Source organism: Argopecten irradians, chromosome 6 (genome assembly GCF_041381155.1).
Source record: "Argopecten irradians isolate NY chromosome 6, Ai_NY, whole genome shotgun sequence".
Taxonomy (NCBI): Eukaryota; Metazoa; Mollusca; class Bivalvia; order Pectinida; family Pectinidae; genus Argopecten; species Argopecten irradians.
Genome location: NC_091139.1, coordinates 21,163,457 through 21,189,480, shown reverse-complemented (window position 1 = coordinate 21,189,480; position 26,024 = coordinate 21,163,457). Strand labels below are relative to the sequence as shown.

Sequence of the window (26,024 nt, the reverse complement as noted above, 5' to 3'; positions counted from 1 at the left end):
TCTGCTTTGGTGAAGAATACTTGTTAAAATGTGACCTTTTTCACAGACGATCAACTTCTTGTCTGTGATTTTTATAATAAATACTTCGCTAGGTTGTCTCCTGATGTAGCATTACCCGATGTACTTAAGGAGTTATAAACAGTGCGGAAAAGTAGCCTCGTGACCTGATCATTTGGAATGTTTACAGAAAATATCGTCATTTACAACATCACCGTTTCCTGTATGCCATGCGGTCTTAGATCACAGTTGCAGTTTAGAAATATCGGTAAGTCAAGGAGTTCCAGAAAATGCCTCACTCACTCAGAAAATCTGTTTCATTTACATCTATGTTTTCTGCCATGTGCGGTTTAGAAAATATCGGCTTAATCAGTTCTCATAACGAAAGCGGTCATAATCTTCTCTTCTCAACATCTCTGTTTCTTTTGGCAATGTGGTCCTTAATGGAGTTCCAGAAAATATCTGCTTCTTCACGCGTTCCAAAGAAATTGTCTTAATCATCATCTATGACATGTCCGTTTCTCCTGTATCATCGGACCTAAACCAGATTTAACGAAATCGTCTCATTTTCAGCATCTCTGTTTCTGTTGGCGATGCGGATTTAATGCAGTTTAGAAAATATCGGTAAAATGGAGTTTCCCAGAAATGTCTTACTTTCATCATCTGTGTTTCTGCTGGCGATATGGGCATATTTAATTCAACGAAATCATCTAACTCTCAGCATCTCTGTTTCTGCTGTTAATGCGTTATTTAGGAGTTCCAGGAGATATCTCATTCACAATATCGTTGTTTCCGTTGGCGATGCAGATTCAATTAGTTTAATGCAATTATCTCAGTTTTAGCCTCCCTAATTCTTATGTCTATTCGGACTTCAACAGTTGAACGAAATCATCTCATTTTCAGCGTCTCTGTTTCTGTTGGCAGATGCGGATTTAAGGATTCTCAGGAAAAAATCACTTATGGAGTTCCCAAAAATGTTTCATTCCTATATGCATCCTCCTTGATTTGTGTGTCTCTGGTGATGCGGGCATAATCATTTCAACGAAATTATCTCCCTTTCAGCATCTCTGTTGGGATGCGGTCTTAAAGGTGGTCTAGAAATTTTTGGCTTCAGGATTTTCAGAAAATATCTCATTCACAGCAGCATCCCCATTTCCTCTCTCGATACGGACGTAACAGATTCCTTTCTCGAACGGACGTAACGGAACATCTTCTAACTTTCAGTATTTCTACCGAAATCTTTTGCAAGGAAACATTTGACTGTAAGAAATCCCAGGCTTACTTTCAAGAAATGCCTATTTTCGATCCAGTCTTATTATCGAGATTTTAGGGTATATGTTCTTAAACTCTATAACCAATTCTTGTTATTTTGAATTGTTTTCCTGATATTATTGGAATTATTATTTCAAAATTTTACTGTATAATTTCTCTAGGTGGCTTGATATCTTCCCAACAAAATGTTGTAAACCTAGCAACAGGTTCACCTTGCCGAGAAACGGTTCCGTTTCGAGATGTAACTATCAACTTGAGGTAAGCTCTATTTCACCATAGAATATAATTAGAGTTACTTTCCTCCCTTCCATTCGTTTTATTCTGTCTGTCAATAACATAGGCAATGTAAATTTAGATAGTTATTCGTTATTTGTTTTTCAGAATAACGAATAAATATCTAACTTTACCTCGATATTAAAATATCGGTAGTTTGACAACTATGGAGACCAATATTATCATATGACCAAATTTTTAAAATATTATTCAAGATATCTCATTCGTTAACGTTTCTATTGCATTTATAAAGTATTATGTGTAAACGGTTTAGAATATTAATAGATTCCTGACGATATGATAATCACTAAATCAAAAAGCAGTTAAAACGAAACAAAAATCATACAACATTTTTAAAACATATTTATTATATGTTTATCATTACACATTTGCTGTGTTATATCAATTCACAAACATCAGCATATATTTAATTACATCAACTACAACGCTAAAATTACTCCTTGTGATGAAAATCCAAATTTCTTAGTATTTCGACAACACCAGCACTCCTGAAAGGATGTTATGATTTTAAACAGACACATGCACTTTTTTCTTTGAAATGCTTTCGGTATAATTACATGTCCCAATATTTTCATGATTATTTTCTCTGTTCTTTGAACAAAGGACACTATTAATCCTTATCCAAGAATCACATCAACCTAATTAATGAACAAATTTGGAAACTAAGAAGATAAATCCACATCTCCTGAAAGTTTCTATAGATCACTATGTTGGTTTCATTGTAATTTCCTACAGAATTCACTAAACCTTGATATCAGTTTTAAAAAGGACCATTTTCGTAATGTTGTTTATTCAAAATTAATTAGGACAATATGATTCCATGGTAATTTTTCAATTTTGTGAATTTCTGACAAGTTATATCCAAGTGAATGGCCTGCTTCTAACATAAAAAGCAGTTAACTTGAAATATCACAAAATAACTTACTTTGGAAATTTGATAATTATGTTTAGATTGTTTGACTTCATAAAGATCTTATCTTCACTGTGTGCCATGTTGCTTGTTGTACTGCTCCACTCAGAATGAGAATCCAATCTTACAGTAAGGTATCTGGTAAGAGTATAGTATAGAATTTCATGAAAATCTCATGCAATGTATGACCAGGGTAGGCAGGTTACAATTGTATTTTATCTAGTTTTTTTATTGTTAAAGGTGATCTTAGGCCTTACCATTCGCTGTTGATTAGTAACACAATAGTCATTTTTGCATTTTACATCAGGATGGTTTAAGTAAGGGAAACACTTCAAACTGTAGATTAGTCAAGATTATGAACAATTTGCGGTCCTACAAGCCTCGATTTGACCATTATCTTGACTAATCTACAGTTTTCGGTGTTTCTTTAATACTTAAATCCGTGTTTATTTCGTGAGAATTCATGAGTCTTAGAGTGTTATAGCGATATTTAATGTTCTTTTTCCAAATATTGAAAATCGACTAGGGTCATATCAAAGAATCACATTATTCAAAATTATTACACTAGATATCAAGTAATGTGATAAAAAAGAATATGTAACAATTTTATTATCGAAGTGATTGACTGTTAAACAACATTTCTACGTTACAGGGATGGTTCCAAGTTGGTTATCGACGAGGACGACATGACTAGAAGTATGGGTTATACTCAATCTGAAGGGTGAGATGCTTGTTATCCGTGTATATACGAAATTATTGACAAAAACATTACAAGCTGTACGTATATCTGAGGTCCCGATATCTCGAAACAAAAGTTGACTTACGTATATATCAAATTTACTTGCTACTAGGTTTTGGATTGGTATTTTTTTGTTTCGAAACATCTAGGACTGGTAAGATATGTTTTGTTTACATTTTTTTCTCTCCTTTATGAATTTGTCAAATTGTGGGTAAAATCATTGTTTTTACTTTTTTTGTTTATTAATATGGATATGTCACTGATAAATACATATTCATGGTTTATTTGACTGAATATGCGTATTTGTTTCAGTGTTTGCAAATCAATACTGTATACCGTTACACTTTAAAAGAGCATTTCTCATTAAAACTTGACGATATTCAAATTATTAGCAACATGCGCATCGATTTTTTTTCCACGAACTTAAACTGAATGCATTATTATTAATTATCGCTTTGGATGAACAGCCTGACAGCTCTTCGTCAATGGGTTGTGGAGTTACAGAGAAGGGTACATAACCCACCTGCCATGGGGGACCCGACACACCCTGCGAACAAAGACATTATCATCACCAGTGGTAGCGCAGATGCTTTATGTAAGGTAGTGATAGTTTTACTTCATGTCAGATGAATGAAATGAGTCAATGTTTTTTTCATCATTTAGATTTTGTTTGAATTAATTTCATGTTAGAGTTTTATTTGTTTTAATTCTTTTGAAATCAGACGTCAGTGCTTCTCTTAACATAGATATGTCTATCACCACATATCAATTGTAGGAGTATTGTTATCGTTACTCTTGAGATGTCATCTGTAAATCACTCCAATTTAATGTCTAACGCTTTAAACATAAACAAGAACAAATAGCGAATAGAAAAGAATTTAGTTCATGAATTCAATTCCATAGAAGCAAATGATTTTTTTTAAATATATGTACGTCAAAACACTGCAAAGTCTAAATGTTAATGTTAATTTAGAATCATTCAATATAAATGAAATCCATACAACACAAATTTTATTTATACAATATAAATGATATTTTTACACTATAAATGAAATTCATACAATATAAATGAAATTCATGCCATGTAAATTAAATTCATACAATATAAATGAAATTTATTCAATGTGAATGAATGTACAATGAATATAAATACATTGTATCAACTTATTGAATAATTGCCATAAGTAGTTGACATTAAGTTTGTTTTACAGGTGTTGGAGTCTGTTCTCTCACCAGGAGATAACGTACTGATAGAGAACCCAACATTCCCTGGCCCATTTAAGGTTGTAAGTAATACTGATAGAGATATAGTAGGAATTAGCAAAACACAGGCTGGTAAACATAATGAAATGTCACTGCTAATGATAACAGCAAAAATTAAGACTAAATCTTGTGCCTTTGAAATGTAAACAACATATTATCATCATTTGATCTTACAGTACTTAAAATCAAATTCAGTCCATTTTTTTAATGTTTTAATGTTACGTTCTTGTACTACTAGTAAATGCATTGTTTCCAATATACAGTTGTTGACTTAGGTTGAGGGCAACAGATTTTTTGATTTGCTGGACCTGCAGACAAACTGTTGCTGAGGGTCCAACAAAATCATCTGTTGTTCGAAATCCCAGTCGATAACTGTTTTGATATACCCATTGGCTCAAAACAATGCATTGACGTCACGAATTGTATGTGCTACGTTACTCCGGCCCAACCGCATATTTTAACGGTCGATTTTAACAGTTCTTTGGACCGCTCGACGGAACAGTTCCTTTATTGTCATCTTTTCAATAGAGTTTATATAGAAACTACATGTATTTTAATAGGGTAAATATTGTTTTTTTTTTCAGAAAGTGTATTTGAAGTTATATAAAAAATGACAAATCTTTATGTGTATATTAGTTTTCTTGAAATGTGCTCCAAAGGGTTTTCCCAGACAATTGAACTACATTTATAACAAAACTTAAGAACTGAATTTTAGCTTCTCTTAACAATTCTGACAGTATGATTTAGAGTAAACCGAATCAGTTAAGTTTTGTGTCTTACAAGTTGCATATCTAACCATCAGTTAAGACCACTTGACTGCAATATGATACCAGTCAATGCGGATGCGGATGGTATGAATCCGGAAAATCTACGTCGCGCCCTGTCCCGGTGGAGCCCTGAAGATGCCAAGAATCCCACTAGTGATATCCCTAAGTTACTGTATTGTGTCCCCACTTGTGGGAACCCAACTGGATCCTGTTTGACCCTGACGCGGAAACAAGAAATTTACAAACTGGCCCAGGAGTACGACCTAATGATACTAGAGGATGATCCATACTATTACTTGCAGTTCACAGAGGTAAAATACTACAGATAACCTTAAAATCAGAATCTTCCATAAAGTTCAAAGAGGTAAAATACAACAGGTATCCTTAAAATCAGAATCTTACATACAGTTTACAGAGATAAAATATAACAGGTATCCTTAAAATCAGAATCTTGCATACAGTTCACAGAGGTAAAATACAACTGGTATCCTTAAAATCATAATCTTACATACAGTTCACAGAGGTAAAATATTACAGGAAACCTTTAAATCTTAATCTTACAAATAGTTCACAGAGGTAAATATTACTTTAAACCTTAAAATTTTATTATTTACATTATTCACAATAAGGAAAATATTACAGGAAACCTTCAAATCTTTATCTTACATATAGCTCACAGAGGTAAAATATTACAGGAAACCTTCAAATCTTAATCTTACAGAAGTCACAGAGGTAAAATTTTACAGGAAACCTTCAAATCTTAATCTTACATAAGTTCACAAAGGTAAAATATTACAGGAAACCTTCAAATCTTTATCTTACATATAGCTCACAGAGGTAAAATTTTACAGGAAACCTTCAAATCTTAATCTTACATAAAGTTCACAAAGGTAAAATTTTACAGGAAACCTTCAAATCTTTATCTTACATATAGCTCACAGAGGTAAAATATTACAGGAAACCTTCAAATCTTAATCTTTCATACAGTTCACAAAGGTAAAATTTTACAGGAAACCTTAAAATCTTAATCTTACATAAAGTTCACAGAGGTAAAATATTACAGGAAACCTTAAAATCTTTATCTTACATATAGCTCACAGAGATAAAACTACATGATAAATGCTCTTTTGAAATGTAACGGTATACAGTATTGATTCGCAAACACGGAAACAAATACGTGTATTCAGTCAAATAAACCATGAATATGCATTTATCAATGACATATCCATATCAATACACAAAAAAAGTAAAAACAATGATTTTACCCAGATTTTGACAAATTCGTGAAGAAGAGAAGAAAATGTAAACCAAATTTTTCTTTTTTAGCCTTTAGTTCCTAGCTTTCTGTCGCTGGACGTAGACGGAAGAGTTATGAGATTAGACTCTTTTTCGAAAGTCATAGCACCAGGGTAAGACTTATTTTCACACACCGCTATGGTTGATTATCACACACCGCCGTGGTTGATTATCACACACCGCCGTGGTTGGTTATCAAACACCGCCGTAGTTGATCATCATACATCTCCATGGTTGGTTTTCACAGAACCATGGTTGATTAACATAGTTCCATGGTTAATTATCACATAGCTCCATGTTTGATTATCACAAATCGCCATGGTTGATTATCACATATCGCCACGGTTGATTATCACACAACGACGTGATTGATTACAACAAAGCACCATGGTTGATTTTCCCAATGCGCCATTGTTGATTTTCACAAAACACCATGGTTTATTATCACACACACACCCGTGGTTAATTATCATACACCGCCGTGGTTGATAATCACACACCACCATGGTTGACTTTCACACACCGTAATAGTTGATTATCACAAATAGTCTTGGTTGATAATCACACACCACCATGGTTGATTATCACACACCGTAATGGTTGCTTATCTCAAAGCTTCATGGTTGGTCATCACACACCGCCGTAGTTGATCATCATACATCGTCATGGTTGGTTTTCACAGAACCATGGTTGATGAACACACTGTCATGGTTGATTATTACACACCGCCATAGTTGATTAACACCAAGCGCAATGGTTGATTTTAACATAGTTCCATGGTTAATTATCACGTAGCTCCATGTTTGATTATCACAAATCGCCATGGTTGATTATCATATATCGCCACGGTTGATTATCGCACAACGACGAGATTGATTACAACAAAGCACCATGGTTGATTATCCCAATGCGCCATTGTTGATTTTCACAAAACAACATGGTTTATTATCACACACCGCCGTGGTTGATAATCACACACCACCGTGGTTGACTTTCACACACCGTAATAGTTGATTATGACAAATCGTCTTGGTTGATAATTACACACCACCATGGTTTATTATCACACGCCGTACCGCCATGGTTGATTATCACAAAGCGCCATTATTGAATACCACATACGACCATGGTTGATCATCACACACCTAAATGGTTGATTATCACAAAACACCATGGTTGGTTATCACACACCGCCAAAGTTGATTATCACATAGCGCTGTGGTTGATTTAAGGCATATATTTTTTTTTTGTTGAGATTATGAGGGTATAATGATTGAGCACGTGTAAGCCGGGTTACATAAAATTTACACGGGCTCCATTGTCATCGATTGAGGAGCTGATTGTAATTAGTCATTCATATGTTCCCACCAAAAGTGGGGTCATGACCCCATGTTTCCAGCCGCATTGCGGCATTGATAGACTGGCCACCATACAGACCCTAAGTTGTTGATAAGACTTTCTCAGTAGTTCTTTACTAGATTATATGCCCCTAGTTTTAAACTTAGTGAAGACAAAAATAATCAAGCCACATTTTCGTGATTTTTTTTTCAATATTTAGAGACCTGTGGCCAGTTTACGGCATTGACAACAAAATAAGATAGTTCCCCGTTTCTAATAATTTAATGGTCATCATGTCGGGAAAACATTCATTTTTAATAAAATATATAATTGCCAAAATCATTTAAATGTTTTAACAATGCTTAAATGTCTTTAGCAACATTTCTTTATGTTTCGCGAACCGATTTTCGATTTTTTTTATTGAATTCTCTCCCCTTGATCGATTGTCTTTACAACAGAATCGCCGCACGTGTTATATTGATATTGATAATACAAGAAAGCATGGTTATTGAGTCCATGTCAGTGCAAACTGTAAATATTATCACTTCACGTCATGGTTGATTATCACATTGATCCATGGTTGATTATCACTTCACGTCATGGTTGATTTTTCACATAGTGCCATGGTTGATTATCACATAACGTTCATGGCTGATTATTCTATAGCGCCATGGTTGATTATCACATATAAACGTCTTGGTTGATTATCACATAACGCCATGGATGATTATCCTATATCAGCAATTCCAAAAAATGGTACCACTTTTTTTACCACTCTGAAATTTTCACACATACATCACTATCAGAATTCGAATAACGACATGTGAAACTTTGGTATCTCTTATTTTCTTTACGGATGTTAGGAAAATCCTTTTACGTAAAATTCCATATTAGCTTTTTTTATACATGTTATGGAGGTCTACTCATCTGATGATGCATTGGGTTATTTGATAACAACTGGAATTTCACTTTGGTAGCAGCTACAAGTGTTATATATTATGTGATATTACAAATTTGTCATACTTTACAAGTATCAAGCAAAACAACGGCAACAAAACCCTATCCAACATATCAATTTGAATTGAAAATTAGCCTCGACTATATCTAAAGTATATCTAAAGTATATTCAAACTTTCAATCGATGTGATGATTAAAGGGACAATTCAGTGAGACTAAATCTGTTACATAACCATGAAGCAAAATATGACAGAAATGTATTGTTCTGAATTCCTTATGAAACATATAACAAAAAAATATTGACCAATTTCACGACATTGTTAAGATTGAAATTTCAAACCGTTGATCAATACGATTAAGCATGTACAACATGTGCGCTATACCCATACCAGAGCCAAAGCCACGCATGTTAAACAAATGCAATACATAACCACTGAGTTGTTGATGAAATTATTTTTAGAAAAGATCATGCATCTAAAAAGGTAAACTTACTACTGTAAGAGCGATTTGAGTAGTTCTAAACAAAAATTCTTTATTACACTGGCAAGGGCCAGGGTTCGGCATACAAGACATCCGACCATTAGGTGTAATGGCGGACAAAATTCGAGTTTTAACATTTCACATACATTTCACTACAATGGGGTTTTCCTGCATAACACAGTAAAACCACTTAAAGGTGATAAAAACAGATTTTAAATATGCTATTTTTGTGTTGATATTTGTTTATTGTGGTGCACTTTATGATTTCCAACAAAAAATACAGGTTGTATTTGACGTAATTTCCATAAAATGTGCTTGAAACGAAGTCCACAACGACCCTTGTCTAGAACGATCGCATCGCTTATCGCCCCTGATATCACCAGGTGGCCGTAGATTCGTGACGTCATCTGAGACCAACAGCTGTGACAAGAGCCGGGAAACTCAATGGGGCAGTGTTGCGGTATTGGCGATTATAGATATTTAAAACAGTCGCGCTACGTGTAGTTGCTATATTGAATAGTGGAAATGAATCCGTATATAATATATAATCTATAACATACAATGATATAATAAAAACGATAGCTTACTCATTCTTATCGTCATATTCTGGGCTATAAAATTGTTATGTTCAGTATGTTAAAGATGCTCCGCCGCTGACAAATGGTAAATTTTAACTATCAAAAACAGGAGCAGACGATTTAGTATTTTTCTTCAGTTACAAAAGTTACTTACTTTACACCATTACCACCATTGAACAGTTTGTGAGCTTCTAATTTTACTTCAAGTTAAAAACATGAAATATAATTAATTGCATCCCGAAAAAAATCCGTGTTACTATATCCTATATGGAATGAAGTACTGATTGCGCATGCACCAAAGGCGAAATAAATTATTCTATATTATTGTTTGTGTTAATTAGACCTATATATACACGATTAAACACCAATTATTGTTCAAAAGGTGAATATCATTTATTCTCTGTCGGCGGTGGAGCATCTTTAAAAGCCATTTGACACCGTGTACGTGTGTGCCACTGACTCAGGTTCAAGGGGGTTGCGCTTGACTTTTGTCTGTAACTTAAAACTCAAAACATAGACTTTAAAGTTAAACCAACAAGAAGAAATATAACTTTACAAGAAAATGGACCCAAATTACAATGAGACTACATGCTACATGCACATACATGTACATATAATGCATATTTATAAAAAAAAAAACCGCCATCCCTCATACCCTATCCAAAACCCTATCATACCGCGATAAACGTGCCCCTATCCCGCCTTATGTACGTACTGCAGCACACCTCTATATTTCCTATTTGAAGCTTAATCTTTCAGAACACCGCACAGAAAGGGCTAGACTTATTTATTTTCTTAAAGTTCTATAATGAGTTTTACGGATGTGTACGAAATAGAATAACATGTACAGTAGTAACAATACACGCACGGCCGATAAAAAAGACGGGACACAAAACACAGAAACTAGATACAATGACCTAATATGGATGACATGTACTCGTGGACAAGATACACATGTAATAGTTCAACTAACACAGGACCATGAAACAACATATATTTCTTATAAAACACAAATCATTTACAAGACCGCTTCATTATATTTTCTAACCGTGCGGAGTTTTGGAAATAAGAAACCTGTCGACCTTAGTAAATTTTAAAAGTATACGCACAGACCACAGCACACTAGATAGCCTATTGACCATTATGAGACGATCTAGGGGTCTAAATAAAAAAATCGGTAAAATTCGCATTCTACATATATATACGCAAGTGTACTATGTAGAATATAACAGGAAATTAATGAGTACTAAAATTGGCCAAATTTGCGAGCATTGTGGTGTTTTGGGGGTTCGGGGGAGACCCTGATAAAGATATTACAATTTAGAATGACTGAGATATGAGTTTCACGATGTATTTTGATGATTTTGCGAGGGGCTTAAGGCGAGATATTTTTTTTTTTGGGGGTCCTAAGGTCTCCCCCGAGAAGGAAAAATGTTACTAAATGTATTTATGATTGCTGAGATGAGTTTTACGATGTATTTTGATGACTTTAGAGCGTTCTTAACATGGTAATTTTTCGAATTTAAATTCCTGCGATTAAATAATGATAACTGTGAATGTCGTCATATCATTATGCAACCCTGCTCGATCTGAACTAGTCCGCTAAACCTGCCTATATTATTAGGCTTTTTTTTCCCCCTATATATTAGGCAAAAAAAAATAATTAAAAAAAAGCCTAATGATATGAGCAGGTTTAGCGGACTAGATCTGAACATACCTGTTTCACACCACCGGCACATTGTTGTGTAACCCAAAATAAATATGAAAATCCCTAAAATGAAGTATGAAAAATGTGCAGAAGGACCTCTTTTATTTTTAATGCGCATTTTGAGAACATTTCAGTCGAGGAAAATGGGGGGCAAAAGGACACAACTTATAAATTATTGATTTTTTTTCTTTTAATCTGCATGTATTTTTCATGTCTCCGTATGTTTGTAACAGATGATTTTCTATTAAAACGTAGGTCTAAAGAGGTGGGCCCCAATAATTGTCCATTTTCGCTACGATCTTATTTCGCTCATAAAATTACCAGTAGATTCTATGTATATCAAAACTCCTCGGTTAATTTTATGTGTAAACTATAAATTACATACATGCACAGTCGTATTACTCCAGGGTGGACTGAATAGGAAAGAACTACTTATTCATTCGTGGTTTAACCCCTGGCACACCATAAGCCACATGACATATGTACCCGCGATATTAATGACATCATTATTTACATGTAGTGACGTCATTTCATAGGTTATGACGTCAATAATGTGTCATTATGTAGGGGATAAATCTCGCTACCCAATAAGTCGAAATATAACATATTTTTCTCCGTGTGTATTTCCGTAAGTACTAAGACATGTGGCTAAAATGCACATGCATGTTGACAGTTCCGCGATCGGCACACCGGCTTCCGGTAGTTGATTGTCTCAGATGACGTCACAACTCATCGGAACTCAAGGGAGGTAAGTCATAGAAAAAAATATGTCGTCGAAAAGATGTGAAGATTGCTTTCATTAATTTTACTATTTAGAGACAAAATATAAGTATATATCAAACTGGTATATGTTTAGATAGGCATTACAAATGTTTCTAGCGTATTATCTCATTTTCCATGTCCGTTCTGTTTTTATCACCTTTAAATGTGTTATCCTATTAATTGATGTTTACAGTTTTGTTTCCGAAATATTTTACTCTTAGACTGAATTGTCCCTTTAAGTTTGGATTTGATGCATCTTTCAAACCAGCTTATGCTTTATTACGGAAGTCATATTTTTTTTATAAATCACCAATTCCCCATTCAAAATTTAGAGAAAATAACATCATTGTCGCGGGATTTATTCATATTTTGCATTTAGAATATTTTGACAAACGAAGAGATGGCATATAATGGCATATAATTCTAGTTATAGAAAGATCGATGGGAACAATGAATTGAACGACGTGTGATCCTATTTAAAACGTTGGAAATTTGAAATCAATGATCAGTAGACGAAGATATACACTCCAAACCCTTGCCAGAAAATGTTTATAGAAAGAATTTCTGATGAAAACTCATTCAAGCTATTTTTCCGCAATTTCAATGTTTCAAACATCCGTAGCAATATTCATAAATAACCTACATAATGACTAAAATAAGCAAACTACGTTATATTGTATAGAGATTGATGGTGTAACTATAACATACTCGTCGTATTATTCAATAAAAATACAATTTAGTGATGGCTTGTCTAAATTTTGATCGTTGTGAAGTATTATTTAAAAATACTTACTAGTACGCCAAATCATTTCTCTCTAACATCCTTAACGCAAGCTGATAGTAAGAGGTATTATAAATTACAGTAAAATTATTTTATTATGGATGCAATAATTACAAGTACTTTTTAATTTTGAAGAGACATTATGCGTACAAAAAGTGTTTGCAATCATATTGAAGCAAAAATAAGTCGTTATAGAATATACTAACATCCGTAACATTTGGTCCGACTATTTCTAACATGTATACTTCCTCTGAGCTCTGTTATTCAAAGTCAATGATGTTTCAATTCGTATTTATGGACTGTATACGTATATTTGTTCACAAATATTGATATGCAGCAAAGCATTTGTGTAAATTCACATAGTCAAATCTAGAATTATATGTCAATACCTAAAACACATAGTTTTTTCTTTCCATCCATCATATTTTACTAAACGCTACTTCATTCTTACAAAAATCATCTACTAAATCTATTGGTGATGTTCAAAACCAATGATTGGACAGGAAAAACGATTCTATAGGTTGTTCATCTTTGCCAATAATACTTCGTTACGGATGTAAGACGTAATGGAGGTTAGAAAACACATGCTTCTTTGAGAATCATTCGAGATATTTCTTATCAACAGTCATGTTTTTGTTATGATTTTGTTCCTTTACCATAACATAATTCGAAAATGTGAGCAACTGATACATACCCGTTTTAATTTAATCAAAAAACATGTTACGGATGTTAGCGTCTTAAATACGACACTCAACCTTGGAGACGATTTGGACAGATATTTTTGAAATAGTCATTCTGACTCTAAATTTGGGATTGGGTCATATTATTTAACTACTAGTTAAAGAAAAAACTACATTACCATAATGTTTTGCAATTATATTTTGTATTTTGTTATCCTTAATTTTAGTTACGGATGTTATGAGGAATTTGGCGACATTTTGAAATATGCAATACAAAAAAAGTGTATCTGACGATGTATTTTTAAACAAAAAGTATCAGATTCTATACATATGTCAAAGTCTTGCCACCACCAAAAATAAATATTTTACCAAAGAGAATATTGAAATGTACTAGCTCTTTACTGTCCTATAAGCAAAGCGACATCGAAAAAGGCGATTTTCAAGCTTATTCTAAGCAACAGAGACAAGAGATGGGTGGCGGAAATAACCCCATTCCTATTTTTTTATGTAGCCTAAGACCATCGTCTTACACTGACAACATAATTGTGAAATCCGCAAGCGACAGCTGCTAAAAAAAATGAAAAAAAGTGGGACAATTTTCTGGAATGGCTGTATAGCGCCATGGTTGATTATCACATTGCGCTACAGTAGGTTAACATATAGCAGCAAGATAAACTGGCACATAAGGTAAGCGCTGAATTAATATGATCTTTCAAGAGCGCATGGTTGTGCTTTTGATGTAGCGAACATCCGACTTTAATCACTTAACATGTAGAGGGTAGGGAGTACATGGTACAGGGTAGGTGGGTAGAGGGTACAGGGTAGTGGGAACAGGGTACAGGGTACAAGAATAAGTTACATCAAATGTTCATATTACATCACAGATTTATGGCGTAACTGTATAAAATGATTGAGTATCTTATAAAATAATGAACTACACCCTGGCGAAAATCCGAAGAGAAATCAGATTTAATTTCTTTTATAAAAATCGTCATATTTATTTAATATTACACTTATTTGTAAGTTTTAATTTTCAGGCTAAGGCTTGGGTTCCTGACAGGGCCATGTCCTATGGTACAGAAAATATTGTACAAAGTAATGCAATCAACTTCACACCCAAGTGGCATCTCCCAGGTAACATATGCAAATTTTGATTTTTTTTATATTGTTCCAGTCTGTCATCATGGTCACGTTCTTACTGCTACGTCCTTATTTGGTAAACGTTATCAATGTTCGATCTTACCTGTAAAATGTATCTGTGGTTTTAAGCAAATGCATTTTGGAACATATTTTTGTGAGTATAAATAATTCTACGGAGTAGATATAGGTAACAAACATCCAAGTTAACCCGTCCAAATTCAATGTCATCGCTCAGCTGACCTGTCAACGTTTAAGGTCATCCCCTTGATCCAAAATATTTATTCAGTCTGTTTTTATATGTAATCTGGTGATGTTAAAAGATGTACACTAGAAGAGGTAATATGTTTTCTTTCAGTCAAACAACTTCGCTAGCCAAAGGTATTTATAGAGTATACTCAGATACATTCAAGAATATTGTACTGAACACCGGCTAGCGAAGTTGACAGACAATATCATTAATAAGTCCATCCGTCTGTTCAGTAACTCACATTTATTTGCTTTTCGGTGTGATAACTGAACATCATTTTATAATTAGCTCATTTTGTACGAAGAACCAAGGTGAGCATATACAATACTGCAGCGTTCAACGTCCGTTGTGTGTCCATCCGTCAATTGCATTATTTCTATTTAAACGACTTCTCTGAAACCACGCTTTGAATAGCACTTACATTGTATTGGTAACATCCCTAAGGGGTGGGGATTCTAAACTTTACAAATGAGTCCGCTAAAGTCTGGGGGCCTTAGGGACGTGGCCGAAATGGGTCAATTTTGCTATTTTCATATCAATGACTTAACTTGAATAAAACATTGAATAGCAATTAAATTGGCTTGGTTGTATTCGTATGGATTTCAAAACATGGAATCATATTATATATTTTATTAGCAGCTCTTTATGTTTGATGAAGTCATCGGAAGAGCATTGCAAGATACTATAACTATAGTATAGTGTATGTTATGGTATGTTCCTGAAAGCTATTTACCAGTTTTAAACTGAATTAATTTCCAGATTTTTGTTACTTCGGTACTGAAGCAGTGGGGTCACGATGGTTTTATAGCTCGTTCTAGTGAGTTGCGTAGGCTCTACGAGGACAAGTGCCAGCAATGCTTGGTGTATTTAGACAAACATCTTACAGGTAAGAATTGCGCGAAGTAAATGATTGGAGAATTCAACAGTAAGGACTTTGAAGTGTATGTGACTTATCATTACACAATACATGTATTACCGCTTATGAATATGACAAGTTTTCTTTTTATTTTGTCCCATAGGACTTGCAGAATGGACAAAGCCAACAGGTGGTATGTTTATCTGGATCAAGATCCTCGGTATAAAAGACTCGTCTGACGTGGTAGCTAAGGTGTATCAAAAGGGTGTCGTCTTCATCACCGGAAGTGTCTTCCACATCGACAGTAGCGCCCCCTCTCCTTTCATCAGGCTATCGTATATTCTCGCGACATGTAAGGAAATAAATAAAGTAAGCATTGTTTCCATGCGAATAAATTAGTACATTAAATATTGGATCTCAGTTTAAATTTTAATTTATAAAATACATAATTTGATTATTTCTATTTTAGGAAATAGAGAGCGTAATAACATGAATATGAAACGAATATATAAATGGCGACTGAAATATGTTTGTTAGCAGAAATTTCAATGTATCATTTATTTACAGGCCTTGTCCATTCTCGCAGAATGTTTGAAGGAGGAAGTATAGAAAAGGGCTGAAATAGAAGTGGATCCATGGATTTATACAAACATTTACGATGTTTACCTAACAAAATTCATTTCCTTGTAAAAACTTTAAATGATAACAATATGTCATTATTCAGTTTCGTTCCGGGACTCCAACTGATGTAGTGTAAACATCTTTTTTGTGTTGTTATCACATAAGGGTGGATCATATCGAAAAATAGTGTAATTCGGGATAAGTCTGTATGCAGTGAAAATTGCTAAATGTAAAAGAAGACAAACACTTGAACTTAATTAAAAAAGTAAAACAAAATATGTGGGAAAATGCATATGATCCATATTTCAAGATTTTGCAAGAACAGCAAAACACTAGAAAACTATTAGTTGTCACTTAAATATTTTCGAACACAAATGAAATATACATGTAGGTAATCCTTGTGGATTATGATATTTGATACGAAATGGTAATAGAATGAATTCCATTACAAGCATTATGCTATGATACATGTACAGTCATTCCGTAACTGCTTCACAACAGAATGATGTTGCCGAGAAAAAGTTGTACCATGTTAACCGAGATACAGAAAAAAAGAATAAGAATACCAAATCAAACATCGATTGTCAATCTTTCAATTCTTTCCTTAAAGTGTATTGGAGATCCACGATTGTATAATGTCTATCAGTCGATACTTCTCTGAGTTTAGATTTATACGATTTATACTTGCTACAAAAATGATAATCTAACGTATAAAAGTTCACGATATCAAAATATATATGTATATACATGTATGTTATTAGTTCATATTTCGCGTTAATGGTTTTTCGCGACCATCACAAGTTCCCATGAAATAACTAAGATAGCATACCAATGAAAATTACCGGTTATGCAGTATATGTACCCTTTAAGTTAGTAATCTTAGGATTTCATCTTTTACTCAAACGTCTAACGTGTCCTTAAATGACCCTGGCTGTCTGTAGGAATTAAAATCCAAAGCTAAAATTAGCACAGTAACAATTACCCCACTTAAATTCCATGAACCGTTGTCAAAACTTTAATGTTATGTATAATTATTGTACTGGCAGAGTCTGTCTCTATTTGTGGTTGGTAAACATAAAGTTACTAACAGAAAGTTTGGACTGTGCTATGTTTTATAAATCGTGTACACGCTTGCATTGGCTTTATGACATAAAACAAATATGTGCTTTATAGTGGCCATCATTAGCTCCAGAAACAGGTACGTGTTGTGTACATACACCCCCTTTGTTTAACCTGTCTCGACATCACATGTTGATCCGCCTTATATCGTTTTATGGTTTTATATCTTTCTGATGTGTATAACTAACATAAACATTGGCTTTGTAGTTAAGCTATGTCAGATACTCGGTTAACCTTTCATTGATTTGTGGGAATAGTAATGGGAACAAATGAGTTTGTTTTATTTCAGTTTTTTTTTTTTTTTTTTTTTACATATTAGATAAACATGCGATGAAATTAAAATTATGTTCATATAAAAAAGACATACATGTAAAATTATCAAAAGAAAATGTACGCCTAGTTAAAATACAAAAAAGAAAGATTCGCAAGTTTTAATATTTAAGGTCACCATTTTAGCTCGCCTATTCGAAGAATAGGGGGAGCTAATGTTGTCACCCCGCGGCGTCGGCGTCGGTCGGCGTCGCGTCAGCGTCAGCGTTGGCGTTCCATTTCACGTCAAAGTTTTTGAGCAAGTTTCTGTTTCGTCAATTGTTTAAGCTTAAGTCATCATAAATGTTTATGATAATATTTTCCTAATGTGTATGGATGCTGAACGTGATAATACAACCAATTTGGGGCCCTTTAGGGGTATTTTGAGTCTGTTTATTTGTCATATTTCCATGTTGAAGTTTTTGAGCAAGTTTCTATTTTGTCTATTGTTTAAGCTTAAGTCATCATAAATGTTTATGATTTTATTTTCCTAATGTGTAAGGATGCTGAACGTGATAATACAACCAATTTGGGACACTTTAGGGGGTTTTTGAGTCTGTTAATTTGTCATATTTGTCATGAATAAATAGTAAATACTTGAACATCAACTTCTTTTGAATAGGCGGGCTTTGCTGCTCTCCAACAGCTCTTGTTGCATATCATTATTGTCAAATTATCATAATCAGAATCCATTGCATCAAGTTTTCACTTTCACAGCTTTAAACAGTGTATGTTTATAAATAGTAACATTCTCACTTTCATTATGTATATTGATTAAGTTACATGGAGGTCAATGGTTTTTCATTAATTAATCATATCCGGGTTTAAGTAGACATGTCTCGATTTTGTAAAACAACAACTAAAGCAAATCTTTATATTAATACATATGTTTCAATCTCAATGGTTTGTCATAGTTCTTTGTATATCAAGAAGGTAAACCGTTTGGAATTTAAATTACCAGGTCGATTTTCTTGCCTCTGTGAGATGTTATATTATACAGTTAAAATATGGGGTTGAGGGATATAGCAAGTTTCTGGTTTCCTGAGGCGGAGCCGAGGGAAATAGGCAAGTTCGAGGGAAACCATAAACTTGGTATATCACTCAACTCCATACTTTAAATGTTTTAATATACCGATACATACAAAAGCTATGATTAGAATAAAAATGTATTTTTATCATACGGTATATTCCTGTCGCGTACGGCCATGTTCATTAGAGATTGAGAGAATTTTACATTGTCATAATCTTAGCTTCAAGCATTTAAACTGTTCCGAGATGATAATTGTGAGTCCATGTCCGTATTGTTTTGCTTCTATTTAAATCGCAGGCTATAATTTGAACATTTTATACTACCTGGCAATTTTCAACATTTTATACTGTACCTGGCATAATACTAAATTTTTATACATGTATTGTTGAAATTAACTACTTACAGGTAGCGTAAAAATGTATATAACAACCATACGTACATGTAAATATAAAAGTATATATAAAAATATAAAAATTTTCATCAACCTCATACTTACAAGATATACATGACGACGTGTTCGGTAACAGTTTCCGATCGATAGTAGTTAGGTCTAACGTCGTTTGATTACGTCAAAGATGCTGGCATGATCGGAAACTAGCTCCGCCAAATTGTCACGTCGCCTGGCAACTAATGGCTGATCGGAAACAAGTCCCGCCCACCTTGAATCTGATTGGTTAAACGGAAATAGCCGATTCCGGGCGGTGCTAGCTTCTAGGGGTGTGTTAGTTCGAAAGACTAACACGAAGCTGAGCGATGGTTTTGGAAAAAAAGTAGGAAGCCAGTCAATTTAACCAAGTAACTTTTATATAGTATAAATAAAGTAGAGGTATATTAAATGTATATATTATATAGTAGTAAATAAGTGTTCATTTCATATGATTTTTTTTGTAATCTAGTCTTAGAAAATTTCATTTTGCAAGCCTCCATAAGATAGTGTAACGGGAATTTCTTCTCGTTTCTGTTTTCTCACAAGGTTCTATAAGAAACACAGCTCGTATTTATGTTCAATAATGGTTTATTACATGTACGGTGGGCAATGAGATAGACAGTGTACGTTAGTTTGTTTTGATCACATGACATATGTAGATAGATATATATAGATTGAAGTTAAATGAGTTACACTCACCAATCCTAGATATTTTCTTTGGATATTTGAAGCTCTTTTATCTTGCTGTTACACTCTTCAAAACTAAAATCTCAATAAAAAATCACCGATTTTATGCACGTCAAGAATTTATAAGTGCGTCATACTGCACATGCATGTTTATATGACGACGGTTACCCCGGTCGGGCCCCTCGTGCTTGACCGAAATTAAGTCTAGCCCGACCCGTCCAGCCACAGCATATCAACACATACACATACATAAACATCACAATTGTAAAACCAAAGCACTATAATTACAAATTGAAAGATACTTACAACCACAAGTATAACAAAATAGCTTACTTTACACTTTATATTTACAAGTGACAACCGTCACAATAGTTTTATAACAACAACCCTCATTTCAAATAATTGTCAAAATGCTTTGCAAAAATCTAGACTGATTATGTAATTAAGCTACATTATGATAGGAAATCGAGAACCTTCAACGTACTTCAATACCAGATATCGATGATATTGAGAATGATGCGTTGTTCACATGTACGGTTATTTTTATACATTCGTCTTTTTGCGTATTTAAATAGTCGAAGAGGCTTATCTTTAGATGAAATTGCAGCCAGAATATCTTCCAAAGAAGGAAGTCAGACAAAATGAATTGTTAAATATGCAGTTCAGCCTTTGAAGCCAATACAAAAAGTTTAATAATCATAAAATCCTAATGTCCATGGAATTGATTTAGCTACATAGCCATGGTTCAATTCTAATAGTAACAAAACTGATCAATATGATTATTACATCGGCATGTTGTGTCAGTGTACGATATACGCTAAGCATATAATTATAGAAATGATAGATAAGTATCTTATCCACTAAAATATTAATTAGTGATTTATGATCACAAATCCTTCCAATTTAGTCGATGTTGTGATATCACCATAGGGACAAAGTAAACATAATAAGATGTATCCCTACATTAAAATTTACAATACGTCATACATTTCACAGTCTGTGCATTTATGGTTCATGATTATTTCATATATATATATGATGCATTAATGAAACGGCCATAAAGCAAGATAAACACGTGTTCGTGTTGAAACATATATTGTATCTATTGCATCAATAAGTTAATTTTGTCATTTTTTAATTCAGTTCATGAACATTTACCACACAAAGATCATTTTAATTGTCAGGGATACCATAAGACATTATGGGACAATATTAAAGCGTGTGATAGTGATGCTTTTAACGCAGTTGATAGTGATTTCATCACATACCTAGCGGTATGGGCTGCTCCATATCACTCAGAATGAACAGATATTGTTCTTCTATCACATATTTTTTTAACGAAATTAAAAAAAATGATATCATTTGAGTAATTTAAATAAAAATAGTATTAATAATACCATGCTTTATTTATTTATTACATGTAAGGTCTGTACCAAAGAACTAGATTTTTGACAAAAATTCATAATGTTTTACGACACGTTATTTGATTGTTTACTCTCCATGTCTTTGTTTTAGGACACAGAACTAAATGATATTTTGTTTTTATAATGGTATGTTAAGACTAACACGTAGATGTCATTTTAAAAAAACGTACTTCATAAAAACGTTTCGTTGATATGTTCACGACACCGCGGGAAATACGTGTAGGTTGTAGTGTATGATATACTCTTTTAGTCGCACAATTTGGACTTGTATTTAATTTTCTAATTTCAAGTCAAAATCGGAAAATGTTGTAACCAAGAAAAATAGCCACCTTTACGGTGACATAAGACACACATAGACAATATCAGGAAAATCAATTTAGAGTACAACATACTATCCAAGGATCACCAGCACTAATGTTTCGTTAATGGTGGTTAAGATCAGAATCGTTGACGAAATAAGCTGACGAGTCCAATAAACAACATGGGAATAGCGGATGAGTTTAAATAATTTATCGCTCGATAGATATCCTGATTTACCATGATAACGTTAGCTAGTTCGTCTTCATATTAACTTATAATGTGTTAGTAATGGTTAATTTTATTTTGGCTCTTCTAGCATCTCTGTCCTGGTGTTACAAAACTCAAAAAAAAGGTTTTTAGTTTCTATGACTTGTTCTTAAATGGTCGAAAATCAAGAATATGTTATTAATTTCAATGGTTGTAGACTTGTCTTTTTGTCCGTAAAACAAAGACGATACAGTAAAGACTTGACACACAACTATAATATGTACTAAATAACCTTTGTAGCTACTAAACATTAGTTCTCAAAGTCATCACGAAGAAAAAGTTATGATAGGTTAATGACAAATCCATTAACATTTCATTTCATCTATTCAATCAATGGCTATTAGTGTAAAAAGAAGAATGTGTGTAATGTATATCCTACATAGAGGTAGCCAAGTAGAGATATTAAGCCACACTAAAAAGCTTAACCATATATCATCATCTCAAAGTTTAGATCAATATATTCGCTAGTTTGGATGATCAAAGTGTCAACTATCGAAAAAAAAACTTTATTGTGTCATATGGCGTTGACTTCATCATTATTTTATACACGGATCGCGTTGTCACACCCGTGTTACGTATACCACACACACAGACAGTACTTATATATATATTTATAGTATTGATGTCGACACAAGTTTATAGCTCCGTACTAAGTAACACGAGGCTGAAGATTATACTAGATCGATAAACGATGACAACGGAACAATGAACTAGAGACCTCCCGTGTCTACAGCTATTGTCATTTCTTTCAATATTCAGAAATATTTAGTAACTTTTTACAAAACAGTTCATTTTTTTCTCCCCTTTTCTCGTGTATTTTCATCTGTTGATTCTTACGTCTCGGTTGACTCCATTGCCAAAGACAAATCAATTTGTCACTATATTGACTTGCGGTGCAAACAAGTGATTCCAAGGCAATATTATCCTTGCCTCTCGGAAAGAGCACTTCAAAGTTACTGCCTCCGGAATCTAAAGAACTCGTAAGCGACGTAATCGTATTTAGAGCATGCACACACCTTTTACTGTACATTGTCCGTTTTGAACAACGGTAATTAGCTTGAATATAAATGTGTGACGAAACGTGGTTTTCATGTGATACAACCCAATTGGAAATGAAGTAGAAGGAGCATAAAGACCATTAGAATGGGATGTGTCTTAGCAGGGATCTGACTGTGTTTTGATCAGACTTGACAAAGAGATTAAAATGTATATGACTAGTAATACTCCTTGTACTTTAAACCTTGTCTAATGAGTACAATACACCGAAAAGAATATAAACTGTTGTTAACTGACAATAGTGTATAAGGATAGTACTGTATCGACCAGGAAGTTGGTGTACCTCCCCATTTTGAGACAATAATATCAGACAATCAAATCACATCTTCTTTCTCAACCAGTATTCAAACGAACAGTTCAACGCAGGCACTTCAGAGACATGGCCATTGGTATTTAACCAGTAATACAAGTGTTGTCAAACCATATAATCGCTCCTTAGTTCCTGTATGGAATCAGTATATGTATACAAGATAAATACCAACAGATGCTTTTTAATATTGTAATGTATGTCGGTCAACTAAATCTCATTAGATATAATATATACATAATAATGTTTGTAGTTATTAGGTATCTTTGCTAATTTATAAAAATTCTAGTGTTATGATTTCTTTGAATTAGCAACATTCAGAATAACTTATTGGCGTCAAATTTCTATTTCATTTTCATATTGACTTTAATTACACGAAAATTGTTATATATGTTTACTTTGACTTTCACTATACTGTCGAGTAAAATGTTATATGTTTTTAACATTTATTAATCACATTTATAAACTTAAATTGGTACGTTTTGCATGTGCGACATTTTATGATAATTACATCATATAATAACTGTAATGTTTCTGTTTTATGATTATTACATTATAATAACTGTAATGTTTCTGTTTTATGATTATTACATTATAATAACTGTAATGTACAGTTTAAATTCACTCTACATAACATAAACTGTGACCAAAAACATGTTGCCAGTTTGCTGTTCACACGATGCATTTAATATTTTATGTATAATAAATAAATAAATAATCATGTAAATACTCGCCATGGGACATTAATATCGTGTGTCCTTTTTCCAGTTCACAAGGGCCTGCGTTTCCTGACACGACGATTGTTGACCACACCTGGTTGGGATATCATCAATTATGCGTTTTGTGTTTGGCATAAGAGATGTATGAAGGCACAACAAACTGGACAATTAGGCTGTATTGAGTACGTTATTAGCATAGATCGATATCAAATTAATCATCGATTACTCTCGTCTTTCAGGCCAGACGTTGTAGCATAATTGATGATGAATTTTCTGTACTATAGTCACTGGTTTCCGACGATGTCCTATTATTGTTGTAATGATTCCCTTCCCTTTGTTTAAATGATATCATCTTCGCAGCGCTATAGCTACATGCCAAATACAAACTAAACTGTTTATCATTCGTGAACCAATTTTGATGCGATATTTTACATGTACATTTTTGATGCGGTATTTTAAAGAATTACATTACATGTAGAATTTTATTTTTATGCGGTATTTTGGAGAATTATATTACATGTAGAAATTTGATCCGGTATTTTGGAGGATTATATTACTGTAAAATGTACATATCACATTTATCACATGCTATATTTATTTGCTTGACAGAAAATCGACAGCACAAATAAGTGTTACAAGATAAAACGCAATTAGCTGTTAAGGTGTAAAATATCTCCTTAGGAAACAAACATGATATCGATCTGTGTTCCGAAACAATAAGAATTTATGAATATATAAACAAAGTGTTACTACAATGTACGACAACATGTGTGGGAAACAATGGTGTTATCGTAGCTCTATAGGTTGGCGTGTATGATGACGTCGTTTAATTGTTCTTAATATTGTTGTGAAAAAAATCATTTCCATATACTAATTTTAACGAGTTTGACATTACTTACAATAAAGTTTAACAATCTACGGTGAAGTTGACGTCAGATGTTACAATTGGAATTGTTATTGCACATGACACACGCATGTTAATTGTATTTATAACAGACGACTTAATACCATGATTGAATAACTAGAACTTATAAAACGTCATTAGGCACTAAGTTTAAATCATGAAATAACTAGAAGTTATGTAGTTTATAACTAGAAACTGTTAGGTTTGTAACATTGAAGTATATATTTCACAATTGTCAATGGTTAGAGAGTGAATGTGACCAATGCGATACATTTTTCCTCTCGAAATCGGTCAGATATTGAACCATGCATGTAGCAAACTTACAATTACAGAGCCATATCTGATCTCTCTCGTCAGTTTTCTTGTATTGAATGTATAATACAATGTTTCTCAATTTGATCAGAATAAATCTTTACCGTTCTTTTCGTTTATATTTCATCAATAAATCGATAAATGAGATACAAATAGTTGCCTATAGGTAATTGCTTAGGACATGAACTTTCCTACGCGTGGGGTAGCCTTGTTCTTCACTATATAGTTCACAGGGGCTTGAGAATCATCATCTGATACTTGTATGTAGTCTTATCGTAATAGTATTGTATAGATAATGGTGGACCACTCTTCAATGGCTTTGTTCTGCATTTCTATATATAAATAGAGTGGTTTTTTTAGATAGTAGCTAATCCCCTCGATCAGGCTTCAAAATGACGTAATTGGATATACTGTATGTAGTTAAGAAATCGCGAGTTAGCTATAGACAAATAAGTGGCGAAATGGCAGCTCCGATTG

At 33.5% G+C, this 26,024-nt stretch overlaps 1 protein-coding gene across 1 annotated transcript; it reads left to right on the top strand.

Annotated features, from left to right (window-relative positions):
• Window positions 1-1,436: 1,436 nt before the first annotated feature.
• On the top strand, window positions 1,437-18,309 carry LOC138325309 (kynurenine/alpha-aminoadipate aminotransferase, mitochondrial-like). The gene is made up of 10 exons (XM_069270868.1): window positions 1,437-1,527; window positions 3,126-3,194; window positions 3,680-3,812; window positions 4,424-4,498; window positions 5,278-5,553; window positions 6,569-6,651; window positions 14,860-14,956; window positions 15,969-16,095; window positions 16,229-16,434; window positions 16,633-18,309. Exons 2-10 carry the CDS (start codon window positions 3,160-3,162, stop codon window positions 16,672-16,674), a joined length of 1,074 nt encoding a protein of 357 aa, XP_069126969.1. The 5' UTR covers window positions 1,437-1,527; window positions 3,126-3,159; the 3' UTR covers window positions 16,675-18,309.
• The last annotated feature ends 7,715 nt before the right edge of the window (window positions 18,310-26,024 follow it).